Source organism: Mastigoproctus giganteus, chromosome 6, assembly GCF_048544385.1.
Source record: "Mastigoproctus giganteus isolate SK-2022 chromosome 6, ASM4854438v1, whole genome shotgun sequence".
Taxonomy (NCBI): Eukaryota; Metazoa; Arthropoda; class Arachnida; order Uropygi; family Thelyphonidae; genus Mastigoproctus; species Mastigoproctus giganteus.
Window position 1 is genome coordinate 143,980,724 of NC_143580.1, and position 21,775 is coordinate 144,002,498.

Consider the following 21,775-nt stretch of genomic DNA (forward strand, 5'->3'; position numbering starts at 1 on the left):
CATGTTGGAAAAGATGGGGAAGGCTTGACCAGAACTTAGCTCTGGAGACTAAACATGGGTTCCACCACAAGCCTCCAATAAGCAAAGTGTTGGTATTGCACCAGTTGATGAGAGTTATCTACCACCTAGTATTGCCTGGTAAAACAGAGGGGCAGCTTTCCTCCCTGTGGTGTGGGTGCCACACCTTGACCCCTGCTTACGGTGGTTCACACCTGGGTGGGCACCCACAGTGTGCATGTGCATGGGGGTTTATACCCAGGATTACTAACAGTCCCACCATCATAAAGGAGCAAGATGCAAGATAAATAGAGTCAAGGCAGAACTAGACAAACATTTGGAGTGAGTGGATGTGTGAAATCAGTAGTTTGTTTTTGGTTTTTAGGAGCATTAGCAACTAAAGTCATATTGCTCCGGGAATATGCGGTGGTCATTCCCTGACCTTTCCACATCCTCCATATTTGGTGGTGACAGGCTCGAACACCAGTCTAATAAAGAAGCGTGTGCTAGACACTGTTACTCCTTCCCACCTGGCTGCGGAGACGCCAAAATCAGTAGTGTGTGTTGTTTTTTTTTTTTTTTTTTTTTTGGTTATACTATATGAGCTTCCTTTCTTGCATCATGTGGCTTTACCAATGCCTAATCATATGCCTGAAATGCTAATATTCTTTCCCATGAGCCCTGCAGTCTTAGCAAGACCAAATTTTTTGAAAAGGTGCTTATCGCATACCCTTCCTATCCTCTCTGGGAAGAAGTGTAAACACTTTCAAATTTAATCCAAACTCATGACTTTGTCTCACCATTGCCCTGCAATTGTGTCAAGTCTCATATTTAGTATCATTAGCCCAATGAGAACAACAATATCAACGTTTGTTCCTTAAAAGGTGTTAGCTGCTCAAAGTTATTAATTGTTGTTCCAGGAGACATACCCTAGTTGTTGTTGTTGTTGTTTGTTTTTTAGGAGCATTAGCAACTAAGGCCATATTGCTCTGGGATATGCGGTGGTCATTCCCTGACCTTTCTGCATCCTCCGTATTTGGTGGTCACGGGCTCAATCCCTGGTCTAATCAAGAAGCATGTGCGACGCACTGCTGCTCCTTCCCACCTGGCTACGGAGGCGCCTACATATCCTAGTGCTATTTCACTACTTTTTTTTTTTACACATCATATCTCTAATTTCCCCATCAAGTCTCTGATAGCAACTACCTCATGCAGGACAAGTGCACCCACCTGTGGGTGCACTTGTTATGCCTTGTGTTGCCTGAGTGTAGTCTCCAGCATTATGTTGAGTGCTTGAATGGATCTTCTTTTAAATTTCTTTGAGAGCATCAACCTGTTCCTCAAGCCCTTGTATAAGCTTATCTGAATGCTAACTTGGCAGTTGTTCCCCTCACACTCCCTGAAAATCATAAAAAAAGTCACCCTCCCCAGCCAAATCATGTCCTACTCTAGAGGTATATCTGCAAGAGGACATGATTATAACAGCGAATGCAGCTGGATTCACAAGTGAACTGCCACTGACAGTTCTTTCCTGAGTGAAACATTCCCACTACTTTGGGCAGTTTGCTTTGTTGCTCTTGTCAAGTCACAATTGTAGACTCATTTAAAATTATTGCATAAACTTTAGGATAAGAGTATATCAATGAACACTATTTCATATTTTGTTACACAGTATTTGTTACACAATTATATTTCTCAATAATGCTGCTTAATTTCTACTTTCTTAACTAAAACCAAAAAGAAAAGAAATTCCAGCCTTGATCAGAATGTTTAAGCTTTTTAATACAACTAAAACACTACAATTATTACTATGACACACTACTTTACAAGTTACTGATTATGAGATACAATATACAAGCTGAAATCACTGATAAAAATGGCACTATGAATATTATATCGAAACTTACTACATCATTAGCTAAATTTAAAAATATTCTAATGAACATGATTATTAACTATTTATTAAATAAAATTTGGCATATTAATTAAGTAAAAAGTTGTAAACTTTTCCAAAAAAGTCTTATCCGTTTTCTCAAAAGGATAAGTTTTCATTGATAAAAATGGCACTATGAATATTATATTGTAACTTACTACATCATTAGTTAAATTTAAAAATATTCTAATGAACATGATTATTAACTATTTATTAAATAAAATTTGGCACATTAAAAAACAAGTAAAAAATGGTAAACTTTTCCAAAAAAGTCTTATCCGTTTTCTCAAAAGGTATAAATTTTTCTACTTCATTGTTGAACCCAATTCGTAGTTAATGAAATTATGTTTGTTTGTTATTTGGTTTTTAGGAGCATTAGCAACTAAGGCCATATTGCTCCAGGGATATGCGGTGGTCATTACCTGACCTTTCCGCATCTTCCGTATTTGGTGATCACAGGCTCGAACCCCGGTCTAATCAAGAAATGTGTGCTACGCACTGCTGCTCCTGCCCACCTGGCTATGGAGGTGCCAATGAAATTATGTGCAGTAGGATATAAATGTACACTCTGAGACATGAACATTGCAACACTTCGAGATTCAGCTGATAACTGGAGTAAATACAAGTAAAATGTGAGAATGAAATTAATAACAGTTACAGAATAAATAAAAATTTATATGCTTCTTCCCTATCTAGGTAACTGGTCTTTTATGACAGCAGCGTGGTCTCACCACTTGTCATTTGTTCGAAATGATCTGGGTTTGATTCTTATAGATGAGAGGAGAAATTTCCAAAGTCTGCTTTAATCAAGGCTGTATTCAGCCAACCTTAGGTGGAAGGATGAGGTTTTCTTTGTGTTTTAATCTGAGTTTTCCAGCCCACACAACATATATATTAGCCTGTGAATACATGCACTATATAGACATAATATACCTTATATTGGTATATGTTACATTTTGGTCCTAAATTGATAATATATGCTGCTAGACGAATTAAAAACATCATGTAGTTGATAGTGAATATTTCATGAAGCATCCTCACTAGGCATCTTGTTACTAGGCCGGGGATGATGTCCTTAATGTTCCATATCAGGGATAAGTCCTGGAACATGTGTGGAATGTATGTGTGCAACAATAACAAATAAAGAATATGGTAGAAGAAATCCATTCCCACATTTAGTAATTGTTGATTGTAATGATTAAAAAGTTAAAAATGATTGTGTGTTCAAATGGCACTGAAAATCACAACAATATGAGGGTGGGCACATGTACTACTGGAAGAAAATCCATGCATGTGGCTGATAATGGCATGACGCACAAATGATACAGGCACTATATGGAAATCACAATAATACATGGATGGGCATTATCCTGTTGAAAAGATCACCGAGTACAAAAACATGCAAGGAAGTACAATGCAATGGTACATTGATTAAGATGTCAGCTGCAGAGTCAGCACAATGGTTAGAGAACGTTGTCAATGTACCCCTGGGCTGTTGAACTTCCAGGAACAGTTACCAGTGAGGACCAGCTGACATATCTATACAATTTGCAGCCTGTTCTGGGTAGCATTTGTGAAAAGTGGAAAGTTCAGACCCCCTTGGCACATAACTGCCACATATGAATATAGATAACATCTGCACTCAAGATGGAACAGAAGTCATTAATGAAAACCAAAAGATTGCATTCGGGTCTCCATACTGCTCTATTGCAATACCACTCCACGTGAGCTTGCTAATGTGTGGGATAAACAGAGACAGGTGGGCATGAAGACCTGCCTCTACAGTAACCACACAGGCATCATAACCAACAAATACAACTGCCCAAGCTTCACGGTAACATTTATCTGTCACTGAGATCATATGACTTTTACAATCAATGCCTTGATTGTATGTATCATCAAGTTGATTCAACATGCAAATATTCATCCAAATCTAGCAACCTCAGGGTATTGCAATTTCAATGTCTTAGAGTGCATTTCATTATCCACACTATAAGACAATAATAGCAGATACACTAAAGCAGGAGAGGCCAACTTAATCTGTGAAAAGAACAACTTTTTTTCTTCAAATGTGCTGCGATCTACCATCTCAAGATTTTCAATGTAAAAAGGTTAATCAACACATATTGAAAAATGTTGTGTATAAATTTTAAAATTAAATACAATTCAGAATTCTTTAAATTCACATGTATTTAAATTAAAAATTTATGTGAAGTTTGTGTCTTCATGTCATCTGACAAGCTTTCAAAATCGGGAATATACTGTGATAAGGCCAACCGTAAAGGATCTTCTGTATGCAAGTCCGTAAGAGTAGAGCGATTCTTGGTCTTTGTTTGTTTCAAATACGAAAAGGCTGATTCACATAGATAAGTGGAACCAAAACAGGAATTTAAAAGTTCACTGCATTTTTTACAGTATTTTTCTCGGCAAACATATTTTCAAAAGTATTTTTTTGATGACCTAGCTTTTAGGAATATATCGTTTTGCAATGTTTTAATTTCATTTTCAAGTAGTATTTTCTCAGTGTGAAAAATCTCAGCGATTTTTTTTGCAATTTGTTTTGTATCTAAGTCGACATGAAATGGATAAGATATATATTGAACAATGTCTTCAATTGTTTTAAAATCACTAAATCTGGTTTCAAAATCATCCACAACTTTCTCAATTTCAGAAACATATTTCTCACTATTAAATTCGAAAACAGAATATTTTTGCAAATGACCTTGCATATTTGCAAAATGATTGAATGTTTTTTCTTTGAGATCCTTAGCCATTGCCAAAAATTGATATTTATATGCACAAATACTACTAATCATGTCACCCACATTTTAATTTTTTTCTTGTAATTCCAAATTCAGATCACTTAATTTACTGGTAAAATCTGCCAAAAAAGACAGATCACAAAACCGCACCGTATCTTGTAGCTGCTGATAATCTTCCCTTTGATCAACAAATGTTTAATTTCATTCAGCAAATTTTGAAATCTGTAGAAACTTACTCTGACTCAGCCACTTCACATCTGTATATAAGATCAGATCTGGTTCATTTTCGTCGAGGTGCATTTTGAAAAATCTCCTTTGAAAAGATTGTCCTCTGGAATTTACGATTTTGAAAGCTAAGTCCATAATACTTTTAGTATTTAATCTCTTGCTGGCTAACACGTTTTGGTGGATGATATAGTGATAACTTAAAATATCTGGGAATTCGTCTTCCTTTTGGTACAATGCGATGAATCCGTTAAGATGCCCTGTCATTGCTTTAGCTCCATCTGTTGTTATTGATACGAGCTTAAATAGTGGTAATTTAATTTTTTTCAATAAAATTTTTGAATGCATTAAATATATCAAGACCTCTAGTTCTTTCTTTTAACGAAATGATACCCAGCAGTTCTTCTCTGATGGCAGAATCATCGAAAACCATATGAATAAAAATGAGCATTTGAGCTGTATCACTAATGTCTGTAGATTCATCGAGTTGTAAAGAAAAGGACATACAATTAGTAATATGAGCACATTTTTGCTCATTTTTTCGATGCGTCACATCACAGTATTTCGAGATAATTGCAGATCTTGAAGAGCACTTTTAACTTCATTTTTATTCTTAAAATTGTCAAAGAGAATCTGTTATTTCTAAAAATGCGGCTTTGATGAATTGACCATCAGAAAATGGTTTGCATTTTTTTGCAAGAAGATGACTCACTTTAATTGATGCAACAGTTACTGCTTTAGATTGTAAATTAGGTGTCACGAACAAATTTTGTTGTGCGAATAATCTGGATTTAAGTTCTTTTAATTTATTTTTTCTTCTAAGGTCACTATTAGGCAGAAAATCCGGATAGTATTTACTATGGAGTGCACTGAAGTGCCTTTCTAAATTTCCGTTTTTGGGTCTAGCCACGGAAGCATTGCAAATCAAATAACATTTTTCTTTTATCATTACAAAAAAGTATTCTAGTTCCCACACTTGATGAAAATGATACATTTTACTTTTTTTCGTAGTATTCATTTTAAATCAAAGGGTATTAAATTAACGTATAAGTACTGTCCAGTTATTAATATTAAGTAAGCTTAAATAAGAATTCAACACATACACTACGCTCTCCACAACGAACTGCATGAATTCTCACTAGACAAACCTAGTAGCTGCGCGGCGACGAAAGTGGTCGTGTGGTTCAATGGATTTGTTTATGCAGTGGGGCACATAATAATAACAACATTTAGATTTTGACTAATCTATTTTTATATATATTTAAAATTCGTCGTGATCGACTGAAATTAAAGCCACGATCTACTGGTAGATCAGGATTGACTTGTTGGCCACCCCTCCACTAAAGCAAATAAAAGTGACAGATAATTTTAAAGTTGTTTTTGTAAAATATTTTATAATATGATCTACAAATAATATATACTAAGAAAGTTCAGGTATTCTTGAATGGCATGACAACCTTCCTTTTTCACTTAATGATAAGTTTTTTCAATAATCAAGGATTAAGATTTGGAAAGTTTTATTTTCTGTGGTTTATTTATTTTTCTTATTATTCTCACAGCCAGATGTAAAACACAGTCTGCACTATGTGAACTTAGTACTAACTAGTAAATTGACAAAAACAGCATTGTCCACATTACATGATTTCATAAGAAAATTGACATTACTTCCATATACCCTGTTCCTTTAAAAGCTTATATTATATAGCTAAAAATTCAATTCAGTGATTAATGAATAAAATACAGGTAGTTTTCGACTTTGTGAGGTAATTCGTTCCTAGCATGCGCTCGTAAAGCAGGAATTTATTTTCCATAAGGTTAAAAATAGGGGTTACGTTCTCAACAATGATTGATTTATCCAAAGAAATGAAAACGTAGCCTGTAAAATCAAGCAAATTATTTACAACTTACAAATGTTAAAGAATGTTTATTCTTCATCGTCGACTAAATGCACACTCATTCATCACTCATTATTAGCTCAGCACTCGTTTGTTGCACAAGTTGTCTTCTTCAGAAATGTTTCAAGATGCATTTGTTTCGAAGATAATCTTCTCTTTTATTATAAATTTCACGATTGCATGGATCAGCATTTTTTAACGCCAGACACACATTGCAACTAACACGATTCATGTGGAGTAACAAGTTTACGAAGCTTAAAAAAAGGAATGAAGAGAAGATTCTGAAAATGTATTTATGTTTTTTATATGATTGAAGATTTCAGTAAAGGGCAAAAACATTTCACCATAATAATGTAAAAAACCACACAATTCCAGCTATCGGTATTTTCGCAAATGCAATAACATAAAGTTTACTACCCGTTTATAATTGCTTGCATAGACTATAAAAGTATTTAAGGGCAAAGGCCTCATGCTACGAAGTAGAATGACTAATATGTAGGTTAGTGCAAATGCATCAATTTAACATAGCTATCTATCAAAGTAGTTAAATTAATAATTAAATTGGCATCGTTTTAGTTATATCTCATATTGTGACTGCCTTCACGAGTTGCCATGGTATTGTACTACCTCGAATAAATAACACTTCGAATAGATAACATAGTCACAATATGAGATATAACCAAAACGATGCCAATTTAATTACTTTGATAGATAGCTATGCTAAAATGATGCATTTGCACTACATATTAGTAATTGCTTGCAGTAACAGAAAAGCCTAATAAACTAGAAAGTGCAAATTCTTTTTATTGTTTTATGGTCGTGACCTTCAGAAATGTGCTTTAGAAAAATATCACAAAGGCATTTAAAATTGATTCTTATAACGGAAGATATGATAACGATGAAAGTGTAGTGCAGTAGTGCATTTTAATGATTTGAATTGGTAACTAATACAATTTACAAACCATGCTCACGACCTTTTATATGGCCTTAATTAAGGCCATGCTCGTGACCTTAAAAATGATATTTTAGAGAGTTAAACAGCTTAGTTATACAACGAAAATTTCGCCTTCCAAAATCTTGAAATGAATTACCAAAAAAACCATGTGTTATTGGGTACACATTACGGTATTTGAATTATACGATAGTGTCTCTGGAACTGATTAATATTGTAATATTGTTAATTGATTAATATTGTATTGTACCCTGTTTGTATAGCTAAGCATGTGGTTTGGAATGTGATATTTATGAATGTTTAACATTCATTTTTTACAATTAATGTTCATATTTTTGATTTTGTTGATACTTGAGGGAAAAAACTCGTAAACCCGGGAACTCATAATAAAGCGAGAACTGCCTGTAGTTATTTTCCATATTGTCACAATTCAAAAATTATTCTTAACCTTGGGAGAGGAGAATTATCATAACAGAAATTTTTATCTTAACTCAGGTGTACGTTTCTGCTTTACAAATCATTAATTTCTGCATAGCATATTAAACCTTTAAAGTCATTTACAAATTTCAAATGAATTCTTAAAGTATGCTTTTTATTGTTGCAGCAATATTACAGTGTCACAGTAAATGTAAAAAACTATATTGCATATCAAAAATATAAATTTTTACATATCACTGAATTGTTTATTTATAATTATTATTACGTTAGTGATTACATATTAGCACTCTCAATATATTTTGTTTGTTTTTGCCTATTACAAAAAAAAAAAAAAAAAAAAAAAAAAAGGGAAGTGTCAACCATTTTTCTGTTTATTTATAATTATTATTACGTTACTATTTACATATTAGCACTCCCAATATATTTTGTTTGTTTTTGCCTATTACAAAAAAAAAAAAAAAAAAAAGGAAGTACAACCATTTTTCATATCACTCGTTTCACCCTATCCATGATCACCTTATCACTTATATTCTAGCTCACTGCATATGGTGTCCACTTGATTCAACATGCATATTTGTAAAAAATCAATGAAAGTGCTTATTCAGTACACGAGCCAATTCAGTTGATTGCCAATCATTCTACTTTCCCCTCATAAGAGTCTATCTGGTTTACCCTTACCTTATTAGTAGATAGATATAAGTAGAATTGTTTATGATTATTTTGAGCTCACTTTGAAAATAGCTTCTTATTTTCACCTTCTGCCTGTCTAATCCTTTTTTGATGACATATTGCACATCAACTTATACTTGCCGCATCACTACACCTCCAGACACACTTCACGTGCAACAAGCTTTAATCTTCTGTTCTATCAAACCAGTTAGCTCTCTTGCCCTGTTTTTTGTTTTTGGCAACTTTCCTATAAAGAAGTTCCCTAACATTATGACATTATTTGTGGCTTTTATTATACATTCTTTATCTAATTTCCATATAAGATTTGTGCTTGTATCCCATATATCATTTGTACAATGAAGACAAACGATATATGATATAACTGAATTATTCATTATCCCAATAGAAAGATTCCAAAATATTGCCTTCTAGAAATCCTTACCGTTTCCCTGAAACTATCAAGATCTCCTTGTGTACTACATTTTTTTTTGGGGGGGGGGGGTTAAATTCCTGTAGTATCAGATGAGATTTGACCCCAGACCTCTCCAATGAAGTGATGATACTGTCATGGAGTGCAGCTTTAATTATATTCCAATTAGTCATTTTTAAAATATAATTACTAATCACAAATTAATTCAGAATAATACAAAATGTGACAGACTATGAAATTTAGAAAATTTATAAATCAGTGAAAACAAAAAAAAAATAAAATAAATAGAAAATAAAGAAAATAAATTAATATCCAAAACAGATAACTAAAATAACTATACCCCATATCAGGAACTACAATTTAAACATTTTATTGAATAATAGGAGAGATTATTCTACACCTAGTATATATGATGAAAAGAATTAATTGAATTAATTCTACTAACTAATAATGTTTAAAATTCAGTTTTGGTATCTGCTATCAACCCTAAAAATTCTGGAGAATGCATAAAAAGAAACCGCCTAAGTCAATAAACAAATCGGTGAAAATGTTATTAACATTAACTTTTGCCTGAACTTGAGGAAATAAATGATACTTTCCAAGTGTTAACTGGAGTTTTAACCGTCAATAATGGATACCAAAACTTGACCAGAAAAATTGCAGCAGACTTTCGATTTAACAGGATCACTTCAAGACTCCAAATTAAAAAAAAAAAAAAAAAAAATCACCAGAAATCATAACATTCAAGTAATAACTAGAATAGGCATAAACAGATGTTTTGCAAGTTGTAAATAAGCGTCAAGAAGCAGCGTTATAAAGTTGACATTGGGAGATTAATTTACCTATTATCATTCAACCGTCTTCGTATCCCACGCTCAAAAAATATAATAATAAAAGGAAAACAAATGTTTAGTTTGTTTTAGTGCATCATGTCAATTGTTGTATTCCATCGCACGACAAAAAGAAAAATTTCGTTTCGTTATTTATGTCAGGGATGTTGAAGTTTTTTCCTAGTAAATATATATTTTTTTGTTTAGAAATCACAAAACTGATGGGTAAACGAAAACAAGTTGCACTTTCAAAAACTTGAAATTATTCAAAAGTTTGAAAAAGGTGCATCTGATAAATCTTTAAAGAACCATAATAATGTTGGTGACCAAACCATACGTGATATAAAAAATAAAGGGAAGCTATTAGATTTAAAATCAACATCGTAAAATATAAATGGAAGCATCATGGATATGTGAGTAGCATGTGGTAAGTTTTTCTGTGTTTTATCTATCGCCATATTTTTTTCGTAGATTGCTGAACATTTTTTGATACAGTAAGTCCCTGACTTACGTAAATTTTGCAATCAATAACGACGTTCATGGCATGCACAAATTTCTTAAGAGAGATACAGAGTAACAAGTTTAAAAATAGGAATCAAGAGAAGATTTTTTTTATATGATTGAAGATTTCAGGGAAGGGGAGACACATTTCAACATAATAACATAAAAAACGCAGAGAATTCCAGCTATCAGTATTATTGCAAATGCAATAAGATCAAATTTACTACCCATTTATAATGAAAATTGCACTAACAGGAAAGCCCAATAACCTAGAAAGTGCTAATTGTTTTTATTGTTTTATGGTAGCAACCTACAGAAATGCGCTTTAGTAAAATGTGAGCTCGCGTCTGATGATAACAGTGAGTTTTTGCCTTAACCCTGTGAAGTTCTTTCTAAAAAATTTCCCTTTGACTGTTATCATGGTTCCGACGAAGAGAATGAGTGACAGCGGTACTAGTAAATCTACCAAGAAAAGGAAAGCAATCGATTCGGATCAGAAAATTAAAATAAGGATGTATTGAAAATGGTCAAACATTAACGAGTACTGTGCGGAATTCAGTGTCAGTGTGAACGATGAACTCAATAATAAAGGAGAAAGACAGAATACAAGAAGCGGTGAAGGGATCGGCACCAATGAAGTCAACTATAATAACCAAAGCTAAAAAATACATATCAGTTTTTACAGTACAATAACATGCATTTTTTCTTCCTTTTAGGTTTTCTTTTCTTATGTGCCACTCCAGATACTTCTCTGCTGTCCCCAAATAAAATTTTTAATTGAACTAATTAAAAATATATAACTATTTTCTCTAAATATACCTAATATATAAAAATGTATATAATCAATTAATTGAAAAATATGTAACTGTTTTTCTTCATTCATCTGAGGATATTATATGATTTTTGTAATTTTGGCATATCAGGGATATAGTAGAAATATTTTATTAGTCATTCCAGAGTTATGTAAAACTCGAGTTAAGTAAGAAGTGCTGGAACTTATCTCTTACGTATGTCAGGGACTTACTGTATTTTTGGATTAACAGGGAAATTGATTATCCGTGATTTTTTTTTTAACCATCTATCCCGGAAAATCAAGAATCCATTGTAAACAACAAACTGATTCAACATAGTATATGTAGGATAACACTTCCTACTCAGTCCAATAAACTGTTTAATTTGAAATCCTCAAGAATAGAGTACAGCATTATTTTAGTTTATTTATGAATTTACTAACCATATGGTATAACTTTTTATTAGATGAGAGATTAATAGCAAAACAGTTTTATTTATTTATTTTGATTTTTATACATATAAAAAATTAATAGTTATCACATAATTAACACTGATATATAATGTTTCGATACACAGGGAGACACAAAGAAGACAGGTCTGGTTTATACTAAATTCACTAAATTTTGTTTAAATTAGTATTAACTAATTAGCAATACATAAAGTGTTGCACAAAAGGTCCATCTTCAATAACGTATTGTATATACAGTGGTGCTCAAAAAAATTGTGTCACCTTATTTTTTAGGTTGTTTGTACTTATACTGGCAGCTAATCTTTTAGAAAAAGTTGAAGAAACATAAGCTATAAAATAAACCTACAAAACTATTAATTGCAGAAAAATTGAATTTCATGCTTTATGGGTAAATATACAATGAAATAAGCACTTTTCTCCAAAATAACAGCATATTACTTACGGATCATATAACAACAAAAATTCTATGAAGGAAATAATTTTCTTTCATTACTTTGTTCATATTAAGATGACAGGCAGTTATAAAACAAAAAAAAAAACAACATGTACACTAACATTTCACTGGCCCACTTTACCTTCATGACTGCTGCACATTGTTGTGACATCGACTGGATAAGATTCTGAATATATTCCTGGGAAATCTCATGGTAGAAAACATAGATTAATGTCTCCTGCAGCTCTCTAAGGGTTTTTGGTTTCTTTTGCATTACTGAAACAACCCTTTTGTTCTAAGACTGAGGTCCGGACACTTCCCAGGCCATGTTATAATGAAAATTGTTTTATCCTTCAACCATTTTTGCACCTACGTACAATAAAGAAAGCGAAATAAATTACGTTTATTTAAGAAAGTGTGACTTTTCGCAAATTTAAAATTTTTACTAATTTTATGCAGTAGTAGTACTTAGCTCTATGACATGGAGTTGAGTCATTCTGAAAAATGCAACTGGCAACATCCCCATAGTTATTTCTAATTGTAGGAAGTAATTTTGTCTCAAGAATCTCCTTACCCACCTCAGAATTCACTTAACCTGCAGAAATTTAAGGTTATCAACTCTTCTATGTGAAATACAATCCACAATCCTATACCATTTGATATGCAGAATGTTTCACTATGGAGATGATACAGTCAGGATGAAATTCTGCTTTGTTTAACAGTCTGCTGGCTGTCTGAACCATGCAAGTTGAATTTTGATTCATGAGAGAAAATAACACATTTCAATTGATCCTCAGACCAACTAGCATGCCATTTTGTCCATTTCAGAAATGGGCTTTCACTGTTTGCATCAAAAGTGATTTTTTTTCTTGGGCGAGGTGCTATTAATCCCGATGACAAAAGGCATTGGGATTAATCTTATACACATTGTAAATGCCTTTTGTCATCAGGATTAATAGCTCAATTAATAGCATATTCGGATTAATAGCACCTCAATAGTGTAACGGTAATTGCCTTTACTGTTGTATCCTCTTCCTATGCTGTTTTGAGATATGTCAGTGAGTATCTTCTATTTCAGACACACAGACAGATCAGAAATCTGTCCTGTGCTGCAGAAGATATTCATGGACATCCACTTCCTTTCTTTCTATTTAGACTGCCATTTTCTCATAATATGTATAACAAATGTGCCACTGTTGATTACAGTGAATCCTTTCAGCTATTTCATATGAAGAATGCAATACAACACTTTTCGTACATGGTGTTAAATGTGAAAACTTAGTCATTGCAATAGCATAGAATATTGGGCTCATGGCATGGCATATACTGTATTTATACTGCTGTTAGGAGTATAAATACAGCACGTGACATCATCTAAGAAATGCTTGCTAGAATTGAATGATGCAATATGGTAATATGCCATTACAAAACATATGATATACTGCCAAATTTCGCAAAATTCAGAGAAATTTAAATTTATGCAATTTTTTGAACACCACTGTATATTGGTATTACAGAATGTGAGCACACACTCAAACTAATTATATTATGTCCGTAGAAGCATACATTCATAGACCAAATAGGCCAATTTGCACATTGTGCAGGGAAAAACAAGAATTAACTTAGGGGAAAAGCTTACACACTTTGCCTGAGATCAGAACAACACCCTCAAATGAAGATGACTAGAAATTCCTCCAGACAGCGATATTTTACAAATTAGGGTTCTTCAGAGGACTCAATTAATAACAGCTAGAACCTGTCTCTGTATCACCCTGTACAAAAGTTTTGAAAGACATCAAACAGCACTTACTACTGTTCCAAATTATATGAATTCCAAGATACAAAGGCACAAAGTTCATTTAAAATATCTTGATGAGCAGAATACTGAACCAATTGATTAGCCAATAAATAAAATCCTTGCATCTTCAGAAAACTTTCAATTTTTTCAGCTGTTGCTTTCAGCAGGTATGCTTTGAGAACCTGGTAAATAATCACATTAATGAATTTAAACTAACATGTAAAATTAAAACACAATGTAGCTAAATTAAATACAAAACAAAAATCATCAACTGATGAAAAAGCGGTGCTGAAATTTATCATATCAATTATTTGATATGATAAATTTCAGTTATAAAAAGTATTTTCTCCCCTTCTCCTTGGTCACAGTTGCCTGCAGATGGCTACAGTTGCCCAAGTGTTGGCCACTGCCTTTTGTGGTGCTAGAAAGGCAGTGTTGGCCACTGCCTTTCTAGCACCACAAAAGCATTCCCTTCAAACCCCCATCGGATCCACATCCCTATCCCCCATTGCACAGGCCTGTTATTGACGAACTGACAAACACTACTCATGCTCTCACCGTATTTACAACGCCACTCGGTGATGTCACTCCTAAATTTATTCCAAGTTCTGTGGAAAGTATCCACTCTTGGAAACAGTGGTGGTCAGGACGTTTTGTCTCATGAGCAGGGCTGCCAGATTTCAAATTAGGTCTCGCGGGATAAAAATTAAAAATATTGCGGCAATTTTTCTCAAGAAAATTTTTTCTCTGTTAACGATTTTGACATATCATTTTTAATTTCTAAACTTCATTTTGGCCATTTAAAAATGTATCTAACAAAAAAAACAACAAAAACAATTGAGTTAAACTTTTATTTATACTATAATCCTAAAAATTATTCAATATTTATCATTTGATTTCACTTCATTAAGAATGACTAAACCTTGATTTTTTTTTAAAAAATTGAAATTCCGAACAATTCATTCCGAAATTCTGTTTTATCATGAACTAGGCCTCCAAATTTTTTAGAATCAACCTATTTCTATCTTTACGCCAAGCACTCGTCATTAGACTAAAAATCCTTTCAGATGTTGCATTTGCATGCGGAATAGAGAAAATTTATTCGATAATTTTTAAAAATTGTGGAGAAGAATTTGTTTTTAAAAAAACAAACCCATCTTTGATCACACGGTAATTGCCTTTCAATATCCGTTATATTTGCCATAAATCTTTTCAAGATATATTCTTCAAAGAGCAAATCTTCATCTACTTCTATTTTAAATGCATTAGTGATTTCTACGATTTCATGAAATGCTGGTATGCTATGCAAAGATAAGTTAGACAGAATTTTATATTTGTGGTCATTGAAATTAAACCATTTCTCTATATATTTTATAGCCGTATCAAATAAATTATTTGCTTCCATTTAAAACTGTTTTGAAGCATCTAGGTTATCACAATTTTGGATAATTTCATGAACATTTGCTCCATAATAACATTCATTCTTATGCTCAATCAAGGACTGCCTTACATTATACATAATTGAATATACTTCAACAATCATAACATTACTAACTTAAGTTTTTTTTGCGCTGGTTGAAATATTGAACATACATTCTTTACAAATTTTACATACGCCTCATGAAGCTCATGTTCAAAAAAATGTCTCAATATAGGTGCTATGTTATTCTTGCTCATAAAATACAATTTAATAGGTGCAAAATTGGTCAATAGTCACTCAATAGCCGGTAAAAGAGTCAGCCACCTTGTTGGTATATGCCGTAACATTTCATTCCATTCTGTTTCTGTTCACTCGAAAAAGTCTTTTAGTTCAGTCATCTTTTTTGTTGAAGAGCTAAATTCATTAAATATTTTAATAACAATAGATTCTATATCAATACTCAAACAATTGCAAGCTCGCTCTCTTAGCAGTGTTATGCAGAATGTGCAAATTGCAACTGGCAGGTAATATATTTTCATTAAATTTTTTTAATGCTACGAAAACGCTATTTTTCTTGACAAAATTAATACTTACTGGCGTTATCTGCTCCATATGCAGTAATGTTTTTGGGAGATAATTCATTTATTGTAAGCTGGATGAGAGCATTTGAAATAGTTTCAGTATCTTCTGCTTCTAACCAAATGAATGATATCAAACCAGTTTTTACACCATGGTTTTCGTCAAAATATCTCACAACCAAAAGAAAAGTTTTTACGTTTCCTTTAATAGAAGTGTCCATGCTAATAGAAAATGGCTTATTATTCTCCAGTTGTTTCAATATGCAATTTTTTGAGTGCTTTCCAAGAATTTTTGTAATAATGGCAGAAACTTTTGTTTTCCCACAAGAATATTTTGCTGCAATTCCAGAGTCAGGAAACATTTTTTTTTTTTTTAAATTGAGTTAGCACAACCAGCTGAGACATAACTATGAGAATGCATAACAGAATGATAACAAAACGATACTTCTGCTAATGCAACATCTTCATGAGCCTTGCTTTGCTTTGGTAAAAAAAACTTAGAAATTTTTGATGTAGTTGCTATTGCTTGAACATTTGCAATGTGGTTTTTAGATTGCAAATGTCTACTTACGTCGTTTTCACCACCGTGACTAATTGTGAAAATGAAGTTGTTGCATGTAGAGAATTTTGCACTATGATCGTCTCTACCGCGACTAATCCAACTATACTTTTTTCCCAATCTACATTATAGTGAACCAACAGTTTTCTTTTATTTTCCAGAATTTTCAAACTACTTTCACCATCTGACATTTTGAAGGCTAGAATAAATTGAGATTTTAATATCTAACACGTCCGTGAGCAGTAGCGTGCAACTCAACCACCAATGTCCGAAATTCATATATATTAGGAAAGAAATACATTTCATAACAGCATCCATCACTTTTATGCTTTATTTTATTATTTTACAGTCAAAATCTGATAACTTTTTACCTGAGGGACATTTAAATGTTTATGCGGGGCATGGGACAAATCACTTTTGTAGGGGACTGTACCACGCATTGCGGGACGTCTGGCATCCCTGCTCATGAGCATAGATCTCAGTGTTAATTTTATAAGATTATTTTTACTGGCACGTTTCCTGTGTCCACAGCAGCAAAATGCTAAAATCATGTTCACCATTTCTTATATATTATAAAAATATACATTTTATACATTCTACCTTGTATGATATGGAGTTTGCATGTATAGAGAGTTGCTTTCAGAAATGCTGCTTTCTGCTCAGATCATTTCACGCATTTATTTAGGTGCATTTTGTGTCCTAGTGATTCATTTTAGTTTACTATGTAAGTAGTATCACCTTTTTTTTTTTAAATTGTTTATCCTTATTAGCCATATAGTGCAAGGAAGCCTAAGGCTTATGCTGCACCAGGCAAAAAAAAAAAAAAAAAATCATCTGAATTATCCTGTGTGACAGAGAGAGAGAAGTAAATGGGCATCACCAAGAGCAAGGGAAGAATTATGATATCCAGCTCAGGACCCTGGGTGTGCTAAGCCCATACTCACCAGATGTGAGCCCCTATCAGTCAATAATGACGAAGAATAAACATTCTTTAACATTTGTATGACAAATAATTTCTTTATTTTTATAATTTGCTTGTATTTTAAAGGCTATGTTTTCAATTCTTTGGATAAATAAATCAATTACGTCTATGGGAAATAAATTCCCACTTTATGAGTGTGCACTAGGAATGAATTAACCTGCAGGGTCAACAATTACCTTAATTTACTTTTGGAAACTAGCACTTACAACTGCCTTAGTAAATACGCCATATGACAGAAAGTCTGCTGGACACAAAATTAAGTTCACAATTTACAAATTATTATTTGATTTTATTTTTTAAAAATGGCATTTGCATATAAAAATGACCACACTTTAACTGTACATTAAAACACTTAGAGTAAAATGTTGTGTTAAGATCAGTTCGTCATGTATAAACTTAAGTGATATTCATGACATTTCTCTGTACCCATCTCTCACTGACTTTTACTAAATTGGTACAAGGAAGGATGATGTTAAACAATGGCTTATAGTTAAAGTACGCATGTGCATATCACCTTCCATTTTACTTTCAAAAAGATGGAGATCAGGAAATTGTAAAAAAACAGGAAGAAATAAGGTTTTTTTTTTTTTTTTTTGAAAAATTCAGCAGGAAAATAGTAGTAGAGGTATGCAATGCAAGAAAGTAAGCATATGAACTTGTGTAGCATCAGCCAGAAAAAAAAAAAAATTTTTCACACCTTGAATTTATTTAAGCTATCACCTTCCACAACAACAGATAGAAGTTTGTTCCAGCAATGTACTACCCACTGGCTAAAGGCAAATTTCTGCACATCTATTCTGCAACTGTCTTTCCTCAATTTCAATTTATATCCCCTCAGGTTTGTAATTTGAACAAGTGGAAGAATCCCATCAGAATTGAGCATGCTCAAACCATTCAAGCCTTATATACCTGAATCAGATCACTTCGCAGGTGCCTAGTCTCCAGCCACTGCAATATGCAGAACTTAATCCTTTCTTGGTAAGAGGATTCCTTCATTCCCCTCATGAACCTTGTTGCCCTTCTCTGTACGCAGTACTCAAGTCGTGGCCTGACCATTGCCTTATACAAAGGGATAATCAATGTTTATCACATAATTAATGCTGATATATGATGTTTTGATATACAGGGAGACACAAAGAAGACAGGTGTCTGGTTTAAATTAAATTCATTAAATTTGGTTTAAATTAGTATTAACTAATTAATAATACATAAAGTGTTGCACAAAAGGTACATCTTCAATAACATATTGTACATACAGTGGCGCTCAAAAAATTGTGTCATTTTTTTTAGTCCCTTTTTTTAGGTTGTTTGTATTTGATCCAGCAGCTCTACATCCTTCTAAAATGAGGCCTCCAGATCTGTACGCCGTACTCAAGTCGTGGCCTGACCATTGCCTTATACAAAGGGATAATCACCTCCTTTTCCCTACTAACAAAATTCATGTATATCATTAACAATACTCCATGAACTGCTCTGGCAGCCTGTGAGCACTGCTCAGAAAATTTCATATTTGACAGCACATTACTCCCAGAATTTTTTCATTTTCTATCACCCTAAGGGTAGTATGACACAGTTGGTATGCTTCTCTGGGGTTAATTCTACCCAAATGCAGTGTTTTGTATTTGTCAATGTTAAACTTCAGTTGCCACTTCTCAGCACATCTGCTGAACTTTTCTAGATCCTGTTGCAGTAGCACACTGCCATTAACAACCTTGACAACCTTTGTATAATTTGAATACTAGTACATTAAGCATGATATACCTTCATAACTATCATTGATAATTAAACAAAACAACAGTGGGCCGAACAGCGAACCGTGGGGGACTCCAATAATAACCTTAATCACGAAGAGCAGCATCTATTGATTACCACTCTCTTGTCTTCTCCCACTCAAGCACCCTTTTATCCATTGTAGCAGCTTACCCTTAATAGCATACTGCTCCAATTTGTACAGTAGTGTTCCATGCACAACTGTGTCAAAAGCTTTCCTGAAATCCAAGTACATATTATCAAAATTATTTTTTGCATCCAGTTTCTTTGAAACCACATCATAGTTTCCAATCAGGTTTGTCAGACAAGGCTTTCCCTTAAATAGTTTGTTTGTTTGTTGCTTGGGTTTTATTGGCGCATTAGCGACTAAGGCTATAATGCACCAAAACCCTTAAATAGTAGATATTTCAGAAAAATTAGAGCATGATGAACTACATTCTGCACTAGAAACTGAATTCCACATAAAAAATACATATTTTACTTTAAAATTCAGCAACAGAACTATACAGTATGGTTTATGGCTTCAAATTGCAACTTACTTAGGTGTTTTCTCTCTATGGATTTCCATTTGGATTTTCATTAATTTAGGCATCAAATGATTAGAACTGTCTTGAGAAAGACATTGTTACAGACATTGCACCTCTTCAGAAATATTCAAAATTTTTTTTTGTTTATGACAACATTGCTATACAGACTTGGCTTTAGAGAGAATTTCCAAATCTTCACCACATAGAGATCTAAATTTAGATGACTTTTCTCTCTCTCTCACCTGCTTAAATATTGTCTGACTCTTAGCACTGCTAAAAGGAATTATTAAACTGCCAAGAATTAACTGGATATATTTCATGCTCCCTTCTGTACTTCTCAGTTCCCCAGACTAGGGTCAGATACCTCAATTCTTTCTTCTTACATAATAGTTTGTTGGTTGGTTTTAGTAGCACATCAGCAACAAAGGCCACAATGCACCAGGAACAGGTCATAAAAAAGATAAAAGAAAGAAAGATTTTGGTGGCCTATGGAATGTAGTCACTATATCAAAAGGTAGAGGGATAAAAATAGATAAAACAACTATAAAAGGTATATTTTAAATAAATGTAAACACGCACAATGAGATTATCAAGGTCTGTCTGTCTCAGGGATGTTAGTCACAGTAGCAAATAGAAAGGATTTTAAATAACTAAAAAAAGTGCTGATACACAATCAATGTTCAATAAAATCTGTCTGCAAAACAAGTGTAAATTATTTACATTCTACCCTGAATATGTGTGTATGTATATATATATTAGTCAATTTTATTTAATGGTATCTATCTGTAGGGAATTAGGTGTATAAGGACCACACTAACAAGTTAGTAAAAGTAAACTAGCTTTAGCCTGGAAGGCATATTAAAATATGTTTTAATAACTAAATTAAAATAGGATATTGCCAGTAGCATGAAAAAGCAAATGTTATAATAGCTTTTCTATTATTTTTTATTATTTATTTTAATATATATTTCAGTAATTTTTATTTCTCTATTTAATGTTTGGATTAATTTGATCATATAGGTATATATATATATATATATATATAAATTTTCCATTCTTGCAAGTTAAGTTGTTTAAATGTGTGCAAATGGCAGGTCATCTGTGCAACACATAGTTTGCACAGATGATCTGCCATTTGCACACAGTGATTGAATAAATGCTTGTGACCAGCATTACAAAAAAAAAAAAAGTCTCGGTAGTTGTCCATATCTTGGTGGTAGTTATGTCCTATCTAGTTGTATGATGTGTCATAAATCAGTCTACCCAAAAATGCATGTACCTATTATGTAAAGGTATGATAGGTGTGCAGTTGGGCTGAGTACATGGTGTGTTGTTGACAACCCCCAACCAGATTGCAGTGAGCACAACCTACCAAGAAACCCTTCCCTGCCTTGTTGGTCATGCCCCCCCTTATAGGTTTGGATGGCAGCATGGGATTTGCTGTGCACATCTACAGTGCAGTCTCCTCCACTACATAGGAAGCCTTGATCCTATCATTATACCTTTAATACCCATTTAGTTACCCCCCACCTCCCATCCAAACCTTTTTCGCCTTGTCAACTCTTACCACCAGAAAACTTTCCCTTCTCTTAACAGACCCCTCCACCCTGGAGGATGAGCTACTTCCACAGGGATGTTGCCTCTGTTCCCTTTAACTTCTGTTTTCCAGGAGGAAGCCTTCCTACAATCCACTTGCTTTTTTTCATCTGTGCTCCTCTACTCAAACTGTCTACCACATACCACATGCTCTTTTCTAATAGAAACTATTTCCAAGGTTCTCTCCAGCCAGAGAAGCTTTCACATGTTAAAACCTGG

The 21,775-nt window shown here is 33.3% G+C and overlaps 1 protein-coding gene across 1 annotated transcript in view; it reads right to left on the bottom strand.

Annotated features, from left to right (window-relative positions):
* LOC150084631 (lysosomal-trafficking regulator-like) overlaps window positions 1–21,775 on the bottom strand; it is a 686,318-nt gene that overhangs the window by 108,473 nt on the left and 556,070 nt on the right. The window contains exon 24 of the mRNA XM_090376308.1: window positions 14,137–14,306. Coding sequence (XP_090232434.1) covers window positions 14,137–14,306 — 170 coding nt within the window. The remainder of the gene's footprint in view (window positions 1–14,136; window positions 14,307–21,775) is intronic.